The sequence below is a fragment of the Polyodon spathula genome, chromosome 5 (genome assembly GCF_017654505.1).
Source record: "Polyodon spathula isolate WHYD16114869_AA chromosome 5, ASM1765450v1, whole genome shotgun sequence".
NCBI classification, from domain to species: domain Eukaryota; kingdom Metazoa; phylum Chordata; class Actinopteri; order Acipenseriformes; family Polyodontidae; genus Polyodon; species Polyodon spathula.
Genome location: NC_054538.1, coordinates 70,030,678 through 70,052,082, shown reverse-complemented (window position 1 = coordinate 70,052,082; position 21,405 = coordinate 70,030,678). Strand labels below are relative to the sequence as shown.

The window sequence follows — 21,405 nt, the reverse complement described above, 5'->3', positions numbered from 1 at the left end:
AAGTATCTTTATTGTTTGCTTTGTTAAAATATAAATATAGAAGTGTCTGGAAAATAATGAATCAATTCACCCTGCATGTTCTTCAGCAATTCAATATACATTATTGAGAGTTTGTTTCTCACAGGTACAGTTGAAAAGGATTTCCTATTTACTGGTCAAGTTATGAATCATTCTTCTAAATAGAATCTGGGTCAATAATGTATTTCAAGGCCAAATATGTCCAGAATAAATGCACGCCACACGTTTTAAAATTAATTTGAGATTTTCTCATTGTGTGAAATGTCCACGGAGATAGAGAACACAATATTGGTATAATATGGGTGTGAAATATATCTAGAATGTCTTATTCAACATGGCGTTCATTAACTTTTATAATGTTTATTAGTGATATTAGTCTATACTATATCACACACTATACAATTGTTATCAGGCTTTACTTATGTCCATTTTTATGTTCTGACCTTAATTATTACTTTTTTACCCCTATAATATTTATATAATATATTTGCTAGGTTGGGGTTACAAACTTATAAAGTACAAAATAAGGACTTTGAGATGTTTATATTATTATTAATTATTATCATTAATAATAATAATAATAATAATAATAATAATAATAATAATAATAATAATAATAATAATAATGCTGTCTAGAAGTGGCTGTATATGTCTGGAGAGATGTTTATAAACCAGGTTTATACAAACCTCTACAAGCAAAGATTAGTAGAGGCTCATTTTCTCTGTAGTGTCAGAAACTGAAGACTGTGATGATGATCCCTGATTACCATGAATGATCCTCTGATGAGTCTGAAGATGCGGACACTAAATCAGCCAAGTATTTTCTTTTAAAATCAATGGGAAGAGATGGAAAATCTGATTCTCTCCACCAGCCCATTGCTTCTAATGTGGATAAAAAGATGGAAGTATAACATGGGCGGAATCTCAACTGTGAAACTAGGTAGGGTGTCAAGTACTAAGGTCATCCAAATGTTCCAGGGCCTACTAGATATGCTGTTACTTGCATTCATGACACACATGTTGCTTCATACCATCAGCAGTCAAAAATACAATACCAGAAATGATCAACTTGGGAGGAAGGCATCTACTTGGTGCAAACTTAAAAGAATATATGTAAGCATACATTGGGTTACTTTTAGCTGTGGTATACAGATTCAAAGGAGAAGCAACTGCTAATTTGTGGAATATGGAAAATGTTAGGGTTATACGTCCAGCCACTATGTCACTGGAAACATTTCACATCATTGCTAGAGTGATTTGCTTTGATAATCATAATACCAGAGACAACCAATGTGATTACAACCCAGGACCAAATGTTACAGTGGAAAAACATCTTGGTGCTCTTCAGAGGATGCTGTTCTTTTAGGCAGTATATTCCTAACAAGCCTGCTAAGCATGGCATAAAAATAGAGGCAACCTGCAATGCTAAATCCAGCTATACATGTAATAAGCAAGAGTACACAGGTGCCTGGAAAAGGAACTGAAAGAAATCACGGGATGTGAGTAGTGTTGGAAATGTACCAAGGACTCCAAGGTCATACTGTCACATGGGAAAACATCTTCACGTCCTACAGGACTTGGTGCTGAGCTACTCAAAAGAAAGCTGACCATGCTTGGAACAGTGAGAAATAAACAAGCCTTAGCCTCCAAATGAGATTGCAAAAATGCAAAACTAAATTGTGCACTGTTCAGATTTTGCTTTAACAGAAAGCACAGCAGTTGTTTCATACTGTTCAAGAAAAATAATGTTATTGTGACAAGCATGATGCACAAGGATGCAACAGTGTGTACCAGGGATGACAAGAAGCCAGAGATGATATTGGACAACAATTCCTCTAACCTGGATAGACTGACTGCAACCTACACCTGTCAATGCATGACTGCCTGCTGGCCACAGGTCATCTTCTACAACATGGTTGATTTGTTGGCATACAATGCTTTTGTCCTTTGGACTGATATCAATGCAATACGGAATGTCGGCAAGTTGTATCGACGCAGAATCTTCCTGGAGATGTTGGGCAAGGCACTAGTGACACCCCTCATTCAAAGAAGATCAAGAAGCCTAGTGCTCCTGCAGCAATTTCTCTTATCCAGAATGGTCAGGCAGAAGGAGCCAATGCATCTCTGCCTACAGCAACTTGCATTTGCAAAAAACACTTAAATGTAACTCTTGCCCTTCAAGCAATGACAATAAGACAAACAAGACCTGTGTGAAATACAGACATTATCTGTGCAAACATCATAAGTCTTCTGTCCATCATGTGAAATGTGATGTCACACTTCTGTTATGTACAACAGAACCTGAGATTACATTTCATTCATCCTGGGTAGAAATGTTCTTCAAATAACTCATCCTGGACTTTGTTTTGTCACAAGTCCCTACAACACTATGCCCTATTTTTGTATATAGCCACATTTATTGGGCTAGTTACCTTTTTTTTTTGTACATACTTTATATTCTGCACTATGCTCAAGCTTCATTCATTACCTTTTCAAAATAGTAAGGTACACTACAATTTTGGTGTAATAAAATGATCAAATAACGTTATGATGCAATTAAATACATCTTTGAGTTTATTATAATGAGAGTTTACATTAAGTATAATATTTAACATAAAAGAGTTAAAGCTATGCAAAGAAAAAATATGTTATCAATTCAAGGCTGTTTCAATTTGTTTGAAATTGCAACGGGTCAGTATAACTCGAAACATAACCGAAGATCCTAAATTCTGACCATAATAGGAGGGTTAAAGGGATGATCAATTAGTATGTAAGAATATGTACTGTTATTAAAATGACATAACATTGTAATATTAATGGGACCCTACAACTAAGATGTTACTGTTATTATATATATATATATATATATATATATATATATATATATATATATATATATATATATATATATATATATATATATATATATATGTAAGGTATAAACCACGACGGGCCATGTGGTTCACATGATATATTCCATTCCTGAGTTGGTGATAAGGCCCGAGGAGTTAGCCGAATGTCGACTATACTGTATTTACAGTATAATCGTAAATCTCGAAAAACTACTCACTTCTAAATCTTTTGTAGTCATTTTTGTATTACTTTAGTATAAATACATGTTAATTTGGATTCATATGTTGTTTTTTTCTGACTTTATGTGAACGAAAAGACACACATTTGCCCGTTTTCGCATTGGAAATAGTGATATTTTGAAATATCACTGTCCTGGTGACAAAAGCAAAGTTTGTGGGGATTAATAGCCAATTTCTATATTTTTGAGGCATAAGCAATTAGGAAATAACACTTACTACCCAGGAACAAAAATTGTGTTACATAGTGTTATCTGTAACTGCTTAATCCTATACAGGGTCACAGTGAGCTGGAGCCTAACCTGGCATACATAGGGTTACTTGGGATGCCAGTCCATTGCAGGGCAAATAAGGGGCACCTTAGATGGGCCAATCCACCTAGCCAGTGTGGAAACTGGAGTATCTAGAGGAAACCCACGTGAACACGGGGAGAACATGCAAACTCCACACAGACATGCCCCTGAGGCTGGAATTGAACCCAGGACCCTGGCGCTGTGAGGCAGCAGTGCTAACCACTGTGCTGCTGAATAAACAGACTTTGTAATAAAACAAAAATGCAACATTTTCACAGGGGGGAAAAAGTATTGTATTTAAAAAACAAATATCAATGAAAATATATGGCCAGGCTAAATTGGTAAATGTATTGCCATTTTAACCAGTCCACATGTATTTATTGCCAGAGTCAGTTCAACCTGGGCTTCTAGGACAGCAGGTATCAGTGATGTCAGTGATGTACTGGGGTGGATGTTGCAAGGGTCACAACTTTTGTTTTTATTTATTATTTCAAATGAAAGTGTTCCCCCTGGTGTGTGAGTTTCCTGAGTGAGCGAGTCCCGCATTTGATATTTCTGCTACTCTCCTGCCATGACCATTGACTACTCTTCCACACCGTTTCTGATGGATGACATAGTTCAATTCTGTTAGGAAGTCAAAATGGCCCAGCAAATTCATAACACCTTGTAAGTAATAGAAGCTTAGCTGCACCAAGCATTGGCCTCTGATCCAATTTCATTTCAACCACAGAAAGTCAAAGACAAAAAAAGGCAATGTGGTACAAGTCTTGATTTATTGTTTACTATAATTACTAAACCACGAGGAACAACTATGCGAATCCCTTTCAAGTGTTCCTTGAGCCACTGTCCTGAAAAAAGAAAAAGAAACACACAAAAAAAAAACAATTAGGGAAATGTAAAGCACAAAAACCTTTTTCCACAACATCTTTAAATCACCCAGTGGGCAAAACATGATTAACCGTGACATCATTCCATACAGTCTATAGACATTCGTCATAATAACAGATTATAGTATTGCAGTGTAACAAGAACAAACATTTCTAAGCATAATTATTTATAACATGACAGAGTCTTATAATAGTTATGAATCCTTTCATTATTCCTTGTATATAACAATCAATCATCACTTTTTTTTGCTATTTTTTTTCACTCTGATTTTCAGACCAATTTAGAATGTCCAATTATGCTCCGTCACTGCAGTAAATCCACTCAACAGCTCAAGAGAGCTGAAGGTCAATGGGCATTATCCGATCCCACAACCAAATCAATTGCCTCTTTACATCCAGGAACTCAAGAGCAGAAGTTGGTGAGCTACCAGCATCTGGAGGAGAAAGGCCAGCCCTGCAAGTGTCTGCTTGCATTTACTGGGGGGGTTGACCTTCCAATTTAACAGAGAACATCCTAATATGCATAAGATATTGCCCATGATGGGTGACTTATTTGACACCTGGGAGTGACATGGCAGTGGTATTTGATCCTTCAATATTCAGAACATTAAAAAAAGACACAAGCATCTGAGCCCAATTCAAGGATTTTGGACTTAATGCCACATAGGACCAATCATTGCTTAAGCTCTAAATTAAAACTTCCTTTGATGATGCAGGAATCTTCACATTGTACTGGTGTTACAGAGCAGCCATATTGTCACCCTCTACTGTTATACAATTACTGTATTAACTTGTATGTAATGCCAATAAAGAAAGAAGAGATTCAGCTTCCTGGACTCACATCTCACTACTCCTTCTCGTACTCCAGCAGCTTCTTGTAAGCTTTGCTCATTTCTCTGACCATGTGCATCTTCCGGAGGTCTGTGCTGAGAGCTCTGATGAGCTCCTGTCGACTGGCCTGCTCGGTCCGCACCATGTCCCCCAGGTTCCCCCTGACATTGAAGGAGAGTGGGGGGCCGTCCGGCCCAGCAGGCAGCTGGAGCTCTTTCTTTTGTTTTAACTCAAAAAAGGAGACATTGAGATAAATGAATAACTTCTTTAATTTTTAGACAAGCGGTTCCTTTCTATTCTAAAAATAAGTTTGTTGAAACACATTAGAGCTCACTCATACCAGGAACACACTGGTCCCAAATTTCTACTCAATATATCTCAATTATTTTTAGCAAAACACAGATAAAGTTATCAAACAAGAAACTTAGACAAACATAATTGCCCAGACACATATATTTATTTGAAAATATGTCTATTTTCTACTGCAGACTTTTTGTAATTTTTTTTTTTTTTTTTTTTTTTAAGTGATGTAGTAATACTAATCACAACATATACCTTTTTTGTTTCTCTTTTAAATTTATTAATTGCCAAATTAGGCCAGCTCACCACTACCCCACCCCACCCCCCACCCCCCCCCCCCCCACCCTGACTCTGGAGTGGTGAAGACAAACACACGCTGTCCTCCGAATCGTGTGCCATCAGCCAGCTGCTTTTTTTCATAATGCACTCACCATGCAGCCACCTCAGAGTTACAGTGTCGGAGGACAGTGTAGCTCTCGGCAGCTTACAGGCAAGCCCGCAGGAGCCCAGCCAGTCTCCAGGGGTCGCTGGTGCGCGGTGCGCCGAGGACACCCTGGCTGACCTAAGCCCACCCGGCGCTCGGCCAATTGTGAATCATAAAAATAAAAACATACTCAAAGCAAGAATAATGAGTACTGATTTCATACTGTATACGAAAAAAAAAAATTATTAAAGAAAAAAAATCTAAGGAAAAAGTACTGACCCTTTTATCTACCAGTTAAATTGTTACAATGAAAAAGGCTGGTTTTACATTGAACACACATCTGATACTAGTGTTTGGGTGTGCACTACAGTGTCTGATTATGGAATAAACTGGAGGAAACCATTTAGTCTTGTATGCACTGACATAGCTAGGATTTCTGAATTATGGACATTTACTCCACTAAAATGTAATTAACATATTTATTTTTAAAAAGTAGAAGTTATATAATACAAGGTCTCAAGCCATTTAGGACGTGGATTTCTTTATTCAAAATATAGGAGTTAACAGATGAAAGTAGGCTAATGGTAAGGTATTTATCAGCTTGATTTAATCTTCCAGTGTTTGAAGTTATGGTTATAATTCATAACTCACGCATTTACTATATGCTAATACAACTAATACTGTGGTAATGACCAGGGATCCTAGTTTTCCGCAATAATAAAAAAAAAAGTAGTAATCTGTGTTATTCCACAAGTAAAACAAAAGGCGAAAAATGGGTTTTCCCTGCCACATTATAAGACACACAAACAGTACTCCTTCGATCTGGAAGAAAGAAGGTTCTTTCACCAAGAACACGTAGAAGAATTGTGAGGAAGGTCAATAACAATCTGAGATTGACAGCCAAAGATATTCAAAGTGAATTGGCTGCAGGTGGGACTGGGGTTTTCATTTCATCCACAGGTCAAACAAATGAAACAAAAAGCGAGCTACTTGGTCACGCTGATAGTCGTTACGTTTGGAGAAAGGCTGGTGAGGCGTACAAAGAAAATAACACCATACCTACTGTCAAGCATAGAGGTGGTAATATACTGTATTACTTCAATTTGGCGCCGCCCTCGTATTAAAGATGCCCTCGTATTGACGCCGCAGTCATATATCAGCTTTATAATAGAGGCTGCCCTCGAATAAACGCCGCTATCAATAAAGAAACATTAAGGGACTGTTTTCTGCCCCTACAAACAAAAACACACACAGTAAACAAATAAACGTGCAACACTGACTATGTCCATGTAACGCACCTGAAGAGACGGGAGCCTCAATCTAGCACGTAAATTACAAACTAATTACACACACATAGTAAGCACATTTTATTTTCTGGTAGTACAGTTCTGAAAGAAAATGATAAACTACGTATACAACAGCAGTCCTTCTGAGGTTCTTATAGGTGGTTTTGTTGTTTTGTTTTTAGCTCAATTGTAATTCCCATACAAATAAAAACAATGTGTTTACTATCTATGAGAAGATTTAGTTTAGGTTTAATTACAAACATCAGGTTACAGTGAGAGAAAAAAATAACCGAGTAGGATATACTGTATTTTTTACAGAAATCAAACTGATATTCCGAGGTAATTTTTGGTGCAGAAACACATCTACATCACATTCCAGCATTTAACTGCCATTGACCCGCCCCTTAACAACCAATACACACTTCTGATTTGCTGATACTTCGCTGACCTTTCAACTCCCACCTAATAGGCTCTCGGTAACTCTCACGGATAAATGTGCTGTAGTCAAAGTAGGTTAGTCACACACGCTGCTACATACAGTTAGGCTACCGGATTAAAGAAAATAGGCAACGCGATACTTCTAAAATGTCATAAATCATGTAATAAAATATTGCATCGTTTGACAATCGTAGTGTTATTAATAAAGGCCGCCTTCTTTTAAGCACCACAGTCATTTCAATCAATTTAAAATAAATGCAGTGGCGCCAAATTGAAGTAATACGGTACTTCTATAGGGCTGTTTTTCCTCTAGTAGCGCAGCAAATTTAGTTTCAATACCTGAGAAAATGGATTCCATAGCATACCAAAAGATATTAGCCAATCATCTGAAACCCTTTGCTACAAAACTTTGTTTAAAGTGTAACTGGACGTTCTAACACGTTCATACAGCGACAGCGTGGAGAAGATCTTTGTGAAAAGTGCACAGCAGTTGAGAAGCAGTAAAGAGAAATTCAATCTTTAACTACATTAATCAGAAAGTACAGTAAATTGGGAAATTACTGCAGCTTAAATTCTAAAATCTGCATGACTTTTTCTGATAACAAGCTAAAACTCAGACCAGCTGATTCAAACTCTGTGCCATTCAAGGGGACAGGGCGGAGCTAACAAAGCACAAACAGACACACATAAAAGCCAAGCAGTTCATACAGCGACAAGAAAAAAGTGCAGTTTACAAGCAGTAAAGAGAAATTCAATCTTTAATCAGAGGCAGAAGTGTTAAAGGCACTAGGAGCTCTTAAACTAAACAAATCCCCAGGGCCGGATGAGATCCTCCCAATAGTACTTAAGGAAATGAAAGAAGTTATTTACAAACTGCTAACCAAGATCAAGCAACAGTCTCTTGAGACAGGGGTTGTATCGACAGACTGGAAAATTGCAAACGTTATACCGATCCACTAGAAGGGAGTAAAAACCGAACCAGGTATCTACAGATCAAAAAGCCTGACTTCTATTATATGTAAACTTATGGAAACTATAATAAGATCCAAAATGGAACACTATCCTGGGAGACAGTCAGCATGGTTTTAGGAAAGGGAGATCATATCTAACTAACCTGCTTGATTTTTTTCATGATGCAACATCGACATCGTCATGGTTTATTTAGAGTCCAGAAAGCGTTTGACAAAGTCCTGCATATAAAAGTGAATTCTCAAACTGAGCTCAGAAGGGATTCAAGGAAATGCATGCACATGGATTAGGGAGTGGTTAACAAGTAGGAAACAGAAAGTACTGATTAGAGGAGAAACGGCGCGAGGTAACTAGGAGTACCACAGGGATCAGTATTAGGTCCTCTGCTCTTCCTAATCTACATTAATCACTGAGATTCTGGTATAGTAAGCAAACTTGTTAAATTTGCAAACAACCCAAAAATAGGGCTGGCAAACGCCATTGCAACAGCAAAGGTCATTCAAAGATCTAGCCAGTATTCAGAACTGGGCAGACACATGGCAAATTACATTTATTATAGAAAAGTGTAAGGTACCACACGCAGGCAATACAAATGTCCATTACAAATACCATATGAGAGATACTGAAATTGAAGAAGGAATCTATAAAAAAGATCTAGGAGTTTATGTTGACTCAGAAATGTCTCCACCTAGACAATGTGGGGAAGCTATAAAATAGACCAACAAAATGCTCAGATATATAGAGAAAAGTGTTGAATTTAAATCAAGGGAAGTAATGTTAAAACTTTACAATGCATTAGTAAGACCTCATCTAGAATATTGTGTTCAGTTTTGGTCGCCTCGCTACAAAAAGGATATTGCTGCTCTAGAAAGACTGCAAAGGTGAGCGCCCAGAATTATTCCGGGTTTGCATATGCAGACAGGCTAAAAGAACTGAATCTATTCAGTCTTGAACAAAGAAGACTACGCGGCAATCTGACTCTGGCATTCAAAATTTTAAAATGTATTGACAATGTCGACTCAAGGGACTTTTGCAACCTGACAAAAGGAGGACCAAAAGAAAAAAGAAAAAATGGAGATTAGATAAAGGGGCATTCAGAACAGAAAATAGGAGGCACCTTTTTACATAGAGAATTGTGGGAGTCTGGAACCAACTCCTCAGTAATGTTATTGAAGTTGACACCCTGGGATCTTTCAAGAAGCTGCTTGAAGTGATTCTGGGATCAATAAGCTACTAACAACCAAACGAGCAAGATGGGCTGAATGGCCTCCTCTCGTTTATAAACTTTCTTATGTTCCTATGTTCTTATCTACTTCAGAATGGTTAAGGAAGAATACAATCAAGATTATGGAATGGCCTAGTCAAAGTTCCGACCTAAATCCGATTGACAGTTTTTGGTATGAGTTGAAGAAGGCTGTACACCAGAGGTCCTCGGAATTTGAATGAAATGGAACAATTTTGCATTGAAGAATGGTCAAAAAGGTGCCTCAACTAGCTATTAATTTTTCCTTGTCAGGGTATGAATACTTTTGAATTAGCATTTTTGGAGTTTTGCAAAAAAAAATGCTGAAATAAATAATTCTATTTCTTGTAACTTGTATTCCTCATCCACAAAAGCAAAACTTTTGCTACAATAGATTTTTCCTGTAATTATTTGTTTTCTAGAAATGTCTAGAAATTATAATTTTCCATTGGGCTATGTAAACTTTTGACTACAACTGTATATATTCATGTTAGTTCAACTCTGAGTTAGTCTTCGTCATCCGGACGGCTATTGTTAAAATAGAGCTGCATCATTCCAGATACAATTGGTTTGACTTTGGAATGGTACCACCTCCCTAATGTGTTTGCTTAAAAAACCTCAAACTGCCGGTTGATCCACTTTGTACAGAGGAATGTCGGCTTTTACACACATTTTGACAAAATCTGAAATAAGTTTCACGCTGTTCTTTGGCAGTTGTAAGATGCTGAAATGATCCAAACACAGTGGTCTGTTTCAGTGTTTTCGATGGCGCTGCTATTTCAGTCTCATCTTGTTTACGTTTCCTTGCATTCAATTTATGTTTAGTGCTTCCCATGTGTTTTACAATGGTCTGTCTACATGTGTAATCTACAGCCTTGCTGCATGAAGTACAAAACAGCACATTACCATCGACGTGAAATTCGTCCTTGCCAAACTTGTTGAACCAATCTTTAGGGGGGATTTTTATTGTGTTAGGCATACTTGAACAACTTTGGATACTGATTGAAGTAAACTGAACCCTCATTCAACACTAACTTGAATACCGAAAGCAGTTTTACTAGAAGTTGCCTGTGTTAATGTTTATATGTGATATGTGTATTGATTTGGTTATTATCAAACAAACAAACCTAAAAAAAAGCCTTGCATCTTTTTTGCCCCTCCCCGAGTGTAAAATATAAAAATCTCAGAAAACATAGTAAATCCGTGTTTTTACATGTTATTCCGCAGCAAACAGATTCTTAGGATCCCTGGTAATGACACACGTTATACATATACAGTGCTTAAAACAATATTTTTGTGGGGTCATTTTTTGACTAAATTCACTGTGTGGTTCAAAATGTTATTGTGGCAGGTTTTAGCACCCCAAATCCTGCATAATGGTTTAGTCTTTTCAGTGTTCTACCTGAGGAGAATGTTCTCTTGTCTTGGATTTATACTGAACCCAGTTGATGTTATTCCTCAGAGTATTCCACAGCAGTTTCAGGTGGGGTGCAAAGTTAGAGCCATCTGTGTCATCCATTTCCTTGGGTTTAAAAGATTTGACCGATTTAGAATTATTTTGAGTCATTAAATTCTGCAAAAAAAAAAAAAAAAAAATCAGTACAGGTGTTTACATATACAATGTGGAAACTAAATGTCATGTTTTTAATGGACAGACACAAATAAATGAAAAAAAGACACAGATTACAGCATCTTATAAATGTAAATATTTACTGTCTCCAGGTAGTTTAGTGTATGCTGTCCACCCTCATTCTTATTCCCCTTTATTTGTAAAATGGAAAAAGCAGTCTTTTACTTTTGAACTTAACTATCTATAAAATACTTTAAACAGTTGCTTTTTTGTTCATAGTTCTTCAGTCAAATTGGTAAGAAAGACAAATCCAAACTGAACAGTATTACAGGTAAGCAGTACTACTCTGGCAGTGGAACAGACATAAGTATTAAATTATGACAGAGAACAATTTGAAGTCAATTTGTGTTATATTGTTGTAGGGTGACATGAAGCACTTTATTAAAGATTTAAACATGCCTTCTTCAAAGTAAAGTATCTCTTTAATTACTTAAATTTGATTGAACTAATGCAAGGCTAGGTCAGCTTTGGGAAACTAGCCATTTCAAATTAAGTAAAACATATTTACGTTATTTATTATTTATTCATTCCGGGCTGCACCAAGTAGGTAAAGCGATACCATTACTTTAATCTAATTAATTAACAATAAGCTAAATGCTTTTCTTCACTGTAAGCTTGGTAAAGCAAAAGCTATACCCTTTTTGTTCCTTATACCCTATATGTATTTAGTTTCCATGAGGCTATGAATCACATGTGTCCTAAGCTGACAATAATTGTAAAAGTGTATGCAGTTGAAGTCCACCTTGTTTCTCAACTGATTCGAGATTAAACAGTTGGGACTAATGCTTTGTGATCTAATGCAAGTAAGCAGTTTATGTAATCTCCAGTGCTCCTTTTAAACACTGTATAGCCTATGCCTTTTTTAATCAGTAAACAGTGTAGACATAAGAGGTTTGACAAAAAAAGAGACCCCTGAAATAAACCCACTGCATCTTTATGAAAGTAGAGAGAAACAGCTCAGTTGCAGTATTGTTATAAGTGGTTTCTTGCTATTTTTATTCTGTTAAAATGAATTTATTTGCACTTTAATTGCTTCAAAATAGGGCCTTGGTGTCTAAACTTTTCTATTGCTCCACTCCATCAAAGTTTGTCAGATCTGCTATCTTTATCAAAAAGACCGAAACTAACTTTGCTGTATGTCAGGTCTCTAGCCAGTGTAATGGAATACCATGCCCACAGTTCATTTCCCTTCGTTTGCAGGGGCCACAAAACCTTAAAGGTGCAGATTATATAAGAGATCATTACAACAGACAGATTTCCTTTATTAGTCAGGGTTGAATTTGCATAACAAATTGATTTAGTCATGACAAGTCATATGAGGGTACCCTATTCCCTGTCACATATTATACATACACACACCTTTATTTTTTGTGATAGGTACGATAGCTATTCCCAGTTAACAGGATCTCACTATGAGTGGCTGATGCATGCAAATGTTTCTGTATCAATAAAGAAAAACTAACAGTTCTTGTTTTCACCCTAACTCTTTGAAGATGTATTTTTTTTTCCACGGTTGGCAAACACCCAACCTTATAGTATACATACTTCTGAATGAATCAATGCAACATCTCCTTCATTATAGAAGAAATAAACAATATAATTTGCAGGGCAAGCTTTAGCTTTGTAATTTTCAACAATGCAAACTAATCAAATAATGCCTAAGGAGTGCAGAAGTTTTGGTTCAGCTTAGGATGCCTATTTGCTCTTTGGTTAAGCATTGATTTATTCGTGTCACTCCAATCCATATGGCGATACCTCCGGGACAAACAGCATGGATCAGTGTTCCCTAGGAATGTACACACAATATAACGCCTTCATAGAATGTTAAATTGAGCTTGATATTGAACATCATAACCTAAACCCTTAACATCACCTGTAGTGCATTCTACATCAACAACATTGCAACAGGGTTTCCTACAAAATAGTAAACATGGGGTGGGGAGCTTTTGATTTCTTCTAAAATAAAGAGACATGTTCCACTGCTGCCATTTTTGACATATCAGCTCACCTCAAAAGGATTTTGATCCAGGCTTGGCAATGTGCATGTTTCTTAAATTAATATTTGTTGCATTTTAAATGAATCAGGTTTGCAATAATATTTTGTTTCATATAAGGCATTCATTCCTTTGTTTTAATTTTAGTTTAAATGCAAAATACTAAAATCTTTCATGTCTTGTTGATAATAAAAAAAAAAAAAAAACGCAGATATATTTAATTGATCAAAATTATTATTATAATCACTTCCAGTGCATGAAGATAAAACAACAAAACAGAAATACTGTACGGAGAACCCATCATGTTGACAAAATTTTAATTCAAACAAACACAAACCAATGTTTTCTGAGTAATTCACACACTAATTATTACAAAATAAAATATAAGTAACTTTTCCATTGTAAAAATAAAATCTGCTCTTGAACTGCCCCGATATCAAATCGTACTGTGTTTTGTATTTGCTCTTATTAGGACTGAAGTCATTGTATTTTGTATCTTGTTCTTAATTGTACTGTAATTCTTGATATGTATTTTTTTGTATATAACTGTAAGCCGCCCTAGGTAAGGGCGTCTGCTAATAAATACATAAATATATAAATAATATATCTATCTCCATATATTAATAGAAGCAAAACAGTTAAATACTCGACAAGTGGAGTATTCAAGAGGTGCTCTCCCTGCCCAAGAAGTTAGAGGTCGGCACTCCCTGGCGACCCCGCAGCACTACACCCCTGCATGGTGCCCACAGATGGAAAAAATCACACAGTGACACTGCCAGTGAACACGTGTGATTGAAAATTCCTGGAAGTGCGGTCATATTGAGCTTAGTCTAACAGCGTCCCTCCCTCTGTTTGTCCTTTCTCCGTACATCTTTCTTGTGGCTTAGTGATGGGAAGTGCACAATAAAAACAATGACAACAATAATACATTATGATAATGAGTGACTTTCTCGCTGGACCAGATTGGTCAGAATTAAATTGAATTGTGGCAGAAAGGGTTGTAGATTGGCACTGACGGACGGGCTTACAGGCAACTTTTGCCGTGAGTTTTTTTTTATTTTTATTTGAGAGGCATTGCGGCAAGCAACTTGAGCACTGCGGCAGTTCCCGCTGGTACCATCAGTTATTTTGCGCCCTGTACTTCTAAGTTTTTTCTTATTTAAAACCTTTCATTCTTTACTTGTATCGTGTCAATCTGGCAAATGCAGTCATTTAAAAGACAGAAGTTAAAGTTGCAGCTACTTCCTGGCTCAAAAATACTTCTTGTGCTGTGGCTCCGCTTCACTTCAATGACACAGCTGCTAGGTGAAGTGCCACCCAGAAAGTGATAAGATACCGAAAGACACAGTTCAATTTTTTTTTTTTTCTACAGTATTGTGCTTGAAAAAACAGTATATCCCAAATTAAAACATAAAAACAAGAAAGGAAGCAAACAGTTTTTAACACAAGAAAAGGGAAAAGAGGATGACGGGACAGTGACAATGCTGCTATTATTTATAATAGGTAACTGTTTCGTAAACCTTGATTTTGAGTCATAAGGCAGTGTAATCAGGATTACTGGAAACAACGAAACATAAAAACAGCTGAACCTGTCATATCTGATTTAACTGGTTCCAGTGGTCCATTGGATATGTGAAAATATTATATCCCAGATGGAATTGTAATACTACATTGTAGTTGCACTATTAATGTTGGGGCATGATAAATTAACAAATTCAGGTACATCCCTGTGTTTAAAACACCAAAGTATGGTACTGCATGTATACTATACAAAGAAAATCCCTTAGAATTATTGTAAAACAATGTACTCTAATACAGCATTTGACAATTTAAAAAACAGCATTCCAAATACAGTTGTTACCGTGCTTCCTCGGTCCACGACAAAGAAATCCAGCAGGCTTTTCTTTGCACAGTAAGTGTGTGTTAACGTGAGAAAGAAATGGTGATTAAAAGGACAACAATACAAACACTAGCTAGCTTGGGTGGTTGGAGAAAACGGTACAGCAATATATCTTAATTATATTAATCCTTTCTTGTGTTCTTTTATTGAACAAGGTTAAACTGGGCAGCTTGTTTTACATGAAGTGACAGGATGTAAAAAGTTTACTGGAATTCCCAATTTTATATCTGCAACTGAATCCACTGTGTCCTGTAAAGGGCTGAGTTTACTGTTTTAGACTCATAATAAACTGTCCATTGATCAGATTAGTCTTGACCGTTCAGTTGGTAGCAACACTGTGTAAATGACACATGCTGGGGTCCATCAGTTAATAAAGGGGATCGTAACTTACAGGATCAGATATGACAGTTTCTACTGTAAATAAATACATACATAAATAAACACATAAATAAGAGCATTGCATCGTACTCAATACTAAATATTCAATTAATTAATTGCTTGGTTTTGCTACCTGCTTGATTAACTAACACATGTACAGATGTCATATAGTTTGTAGAGTATAAGTGAAAAAACTAAATAACGGCTTTTTTTGTTTTATATCAGTTTTTTTGGTGTCCCTTATTATAAGAGATGCCAACTCACACAGTTTGAGCACCTAGACCTCAAATAGACACAACACAGCACGAAGGAGAAAAAGAAGACGACGAAGCTACAGTAATGCAATGTTCTAGGAGAAAAATAACTTTACTACTGTAAGTTATTAGTTGTTATACAACTTTGTATGATGTGTCTTTTCTACTTTTAGAATATATAAATCAGGTTTATAAACCTTGTACCATATTGAAGTTGTCAATCATGTCACAACATGTATTGATTATTTGCAGAAGCAGCAGCTTGCCACCTGTCTCAGAGATTCAAGCTGTATACTTAGCTCAATAGGAAGTCATATCGTTGGGAATTGCACTTAACAAATACATACCAGAAACACACACACAAACCTTTTAGCAGCTTTCAATTTTTTAAAAATTTCTGATACATTTCTATAAAAACAAGCACAAAGGATCTGTATCCTAGAATAGGTCACCTCCTATGTGGTCCAGTGGTTAAAAAAACAGGCTTGTAACCAGGAGGTCCCCGGTTCAAATCCCAGCTCAGCCACTGTGTGACCCTCAGCAAGTCACTTAACCTCCTTGTGCTCCATCTTTTGGGCAAGTCAGTAAGTGACTCTGATGCATAGTTCACACACCCTAGTCTTGTATCTTGTAAAGCGCATTGTGATGGTGGTCCGCTATGAAAGGTGCTATATAAAGATTATTATACTGTAAAGAACTGTCTCCTTGCATAATCAGTCATAATTTCACTCCCCAGTATACACTTATAGTATCCACAGACCTGTGTATTGCAATAACAAAGTGGTTCAGGAGATCAGGGTGTATGGAGGCGGTATCTGTTTTTCTGTATGTCTGGATATAGCTCATACTGTAGTGATCAACTTTTCAAGGTACTGTTGTCTCTAATTTAGAATTTTGACGGAAGTCTACAGCAAAGCTTCCAGAATGGAATGTTCACTTTAGAGTAATGACACACCAGGTATTTGTTCAGTCTTACAAAATGAACTGCCAACATGCTTTCTATTATCTCTCTATGGTCTGGTCTACCTCCTTCTCCATTATGACATAACTGACTTGCAACAAGATGGTGCATCTTTCAAATATTATAGAATACATGTCAGGAATGTCATTTGACAAACACAAGAATCAGTCATGTGAACAACAGTGTGCATGTATTACTATTTTATTTTTGTCCCTGTTACAATTCAAAAGTGTTACAGTATAGGTCTTGGGGTCCCCTTAAACCACCAGCGGCAGAAGAAGAATCTTCTTTTCTATTCTGACTGACAACACTTTTTGTATCTTTTTAATGTTTTACCCTGTTAACACATAACACCATAGCGACTTAATTTGTTAATAAAGTGGCCAACAAAATAATTAAATACCATTCTGTACAATATAAAAGAAGCAAGTTCTTTAGTTCTGGACAAACATTAGTTCTGGAGCAAGGTACACTACTCAGCTGTATCTCTTGAAGCAAAGGTGGCTGATGGAAAACCAAAAGTAATTAAAAAAAAACAAGCAGAAACAGTAATTAGAATTAAAAACATTTATTGAAAATGAAATAAATCAAACTACTGTATTTGTATTCTTTAATACTACATCCTTCGTTACAACCCACGCCTCCCCCCTTTCACTCTCGTCAGTTCTAGCATCTGAGGTCATCAATGTGGGACACGGCAATTGGCTAAAACAGGAAAAAGTTGATAGGAAGCATGCCACCATTGGCTATTATTTTAGACGGCTTTACTCATGTGTTCCATGCTAGCCATCTGAAGAAACAGAAGAATATGATAGGCTAACAGACGTGCTAATCATAGTAGGCAACAGCGAGTCTGCCTGTGTTGGCCTCCTCCGAACGTAGAGCGCTGAGTGAGTGCAGAATTTGAATCGGATGATGGTGTCAGTGAAAAGACTAAAGAACGACTATTCCTGTTTTTGTTTTCAATGCTTGTACACCGTTTGGTTCTCAGGCTATTCCGATGAATGTTTTGCCTTGTTCTTTACATATTGTTGGAATGCAGATATAGTTTTAATACACTGATGCCCCTGACTTAGTTCCAGAACACAAACCCCTGCAGCTAGTGTGGGCTGTTACACAATGGTAAGAGTTCTTTTCATTCTCTCAGTGTTCCTTAGATTATTCCAGAATCTGCATAACTTCCTAACGAGAAGCTTTCAATAAGCCATTATCCTGTGATGCAAACTGAGATCTCATTCTTTGTTTCAGAGCAGTAAGACAACCAAATGCATACCTCAGACAGACCCCAAGATTACAAATACAGACTTCATCCTACTGAAAATCCAAACAACCAGTTTCAAAGCAAGTACTAGGGCAAAGGCACCTTTTCTGCAAGTTTTATTCATTTTAGAAATACTAAATATGGAGGTATCCTGTTTGTCTATCTGTTCACTGAAGACATTGAGAAACACTTATTGTCAAAACATTTGGCATTTAATTTATTAAATTTCTGTTCAGATTTTCAAAGTTTGCACTATTGAGCGTTTAATTACAGATGATAGTTTTAGGCTGTTCGAATGACTGTATTCCTCTTGAGGTCTTGTGTTTGAATGTTTGTTTTATTATTTACATTAGAAGTTAATGCACTGTGTGTAGAGTGTCTTTTATTGTGTAAGAGTTATCCCTTTGTGGTGTTTGGGTGGGATGGCTGTAACAAAGCAAAGATGAGTGCTACTGGCTACTGAAACTTTGTAAAATGATGTCTCCTATTAATAAAAGACATCCGACACAGTACATATTACATTATTAAAAACCACACAACTATTGTACTCTGGAACTACAATAAAACATTGTTATTATTAATTGTTAAAAGCGTTGTTATTACACCCACCACTCGTTATATCTCCCATCACGGCCCTGGAGTTGGCGCCCTATTTTTACTGTCTAACTGTGTATGTCTTAGCTGCAATATACACAGGCACTTAGAATTACTGTTCATTTTATTTTGTACTGCACATCACAAACAACAATATACAAAACAATGAAAAACAAAGCACTAATATCATACTGAGAAGCAATTACCCTCCGCTGTACAAATTAAAACAGTGTGCTGCTTTTTACACGAAAAATGAGAAAAATCACGCTGACACCACTGATAAAACGAGGGAGTGGTTGAACAGTATTTGTTAGCCTATTTGGTTTTATATGGGTCTCTCACTACATGACAGCCCTTGATATATAGCAGATTTATACTGGACCCAGACACCTGCGATATATCGGGTGGGTGGTGCTTTTTCATTTTAGAATTCTGCCATATGTTCAATACACGGGATCGTATCTAAAGGATGAGACACTGGAATTTTAACAAATCCCCAACAATCTGCAATAGAAGGAATTTTCAGAAGTTATTTACAATTAACATAGTACCTGATCATGACTATTGTATGTTAGTGTACTTTCATATTTGTGAGTCCTAAAATTATTTTGTAAACTGGTTAAAATAATACAGCTTGACATAAATTGCTTTCAAACCAGTAAAGTAGAGGTGTGCCAAAGTACGAGTACAAACAAGTTACACGTGCACGGTTTCAGGCTGAGTATTAATCATAATGTATTACAATGGTTAATTCCAAAAGAAAAAGACTCATTAATATAAATATATATATAATATATAATATATATATATATATATATATTATATATATATATATTATATATATATAGATATATATATTATATAATAATATACTGAATATAATATAGATATATATTTTTGTGTGACTTAGTCAAAGACTGAGGTTATTCCGTCAACGGCTGACAGTTAGAGTTTAGGTTCCCCTTCCTTCTCCTTAAGTGTCACAGAGTTGTGTCACGTCGATTCGCCAGGTGAGACTCAACATACTCACTCCTCGGTCCATCTACTTTGTAAGTCGCGTCTTAGAAAACGCTTTAATGATATATATATATATATATATATATATATATATATATATATATATATATATATATTACTGTGCTTATGCTCAGCCGTATAAACAATTGTATTCTCATTTTTCAAAGAAAAAAACAACTATTTTACAATATACACTATGCAAAGGTGCTTTTTTTTAATTGGATTTCAGATTTGTTTGTGTTTTGTGGGATCCTCTTTAGTCTTGCATGTTGTGTGTGTAATCAAATCCTGTTCTACAAGGCTTTTTTGAGATCAGGTATATGATTACATTTTATACTCATAGTACTGGTATAGGGACACACAGACAACCCTTAAGCCACTTGTTTGTAAAATAACTTATAACTCTGTTTTTAATTACTTTGCACACACAAGCTACTTTCTGTTTGGCATCAGCTTTTAAGAAGAAATATTTTTTATGGCAAAGATATGTTCCATGAGTTTTTTTTTGTTTTTTTGTTTTGTTTTACCCCATGAGTTGTATGCATTGTTTAAAGGGTCATGTATTTTTTTTTCATCAGAGAATATAACTTTCCAAAGTTTTTGAAAAATGTGTGTTTGTGCAATTTTGAGGTAACAGAATTATTAGCAGTCATCAGCCTAACATTTAGAAATATATTTTTTCTTTTTTGTATAGAAGTATCTTTCCATTACAATAAATACATCTTGCAGATTTTCAGCCTGGTCTAAATGGTCTCCTCTTCACTATGTACATTAATCACCACCCCATCACAGACATCCCGTACAATTAAATGCATTCTTGAGCAACAACAATTAAAATGACACATTAGGACTTCAAAATGATGAAAAGCATTGTTAAATAAACATTAAAAACAGTATGATCAGAGGACTCAAAGGGGTTTTTTAAGACGCGCGGTGCTAGATATGTAAGATTATTGGTTGCATTTTTCCTCCACAAATAATGGTGCACAGGCCTCGATAAATTGGACCAAAGTGCTCAAAAATTCCATCACATAATGTTCAATAATACTAAAAGGAACAACTGTAGTCCAAGATTAGCGATAATGAGTGCCTGTGAAATCAGAGATAAGTGTTGATTGCAGCATTTTCACAAAAGTAAATGACTGCTAATTGCTAATGCAGTGTTTATGTCATCCAATGGTTTTATATTACGTTGTTCTTTATGGCAAATCCTCAACTGCTACACTGGTGCAGATGGTAGATAGATTCAGATTGAGAACGCCACACACACGGTTTAAGGAAGAGCTGTACAGTATGCACCGAACACATATGCCCACCACTTGGCTGAAGGACACAAAAACATTCCTCAATAGCTATTTATGTGATAAATATTTCTAATATCAAGTTGGCTGACACTGCAATCCCATGTGGTAGAGTACAACCAATGTTTCTTTTAGATAAATGTGATCTGTTCTTACCTTTTTCTTGTGTGGAGATGGTATATCATTAGCATTAATCTTATTGGAATTCTCAATTTCAAATTCTTCCTGAATGATCGCTTTCTGTGACAGATCACTTTTTAGCTCTTTGCTGTCCAGATTAATTGTATATCTTTCGCCCATGGAAACCAGGCTTCTATGCTGATTATCTGATGAAATA

The 21,405-nt window shown here is 36.1% G+C and overlaps 1 protein-coding gene across 1 annotated transcript in view; it reads right to left on the bottom strand.

The window, feature by feature from the left end:
- Positions 1 to 3,687: 3,687 nt before the first annotated feature.
- Positions 3,688 to 21,405, bottom strand: part of LOC121316242 (PC3-like endoprotease variant B) — a 316,516-nt gene continuing 298,798 nt past the window's right edge. Inside the window, exons 19-22 of the mRNA XM_041251182.1 lie at positions 21,225 to 21,394; positions 11,181 to 11,351; positions 5,129 to 5,347; positions 3,688 to 4,248 (exon numbers count right to left, since the gene is read on the bottom strand). Coding sequence (XP_041107116.1) covers positions 5,135 to 5,347; positions 11,181 to 11,351; positions 21,225 to 21,394 — 554 coding nt within the window. The 3' untranslated portion in view covers positions 3,688 to 4,248; positions 5,129 to 5,134. The remainder of the gene's footprint in view (positions 4,249 to 5,128; positions 5,348 to 11,180; positions 11,352 to 21,224; positions 21,395 to 21,405) is intronic.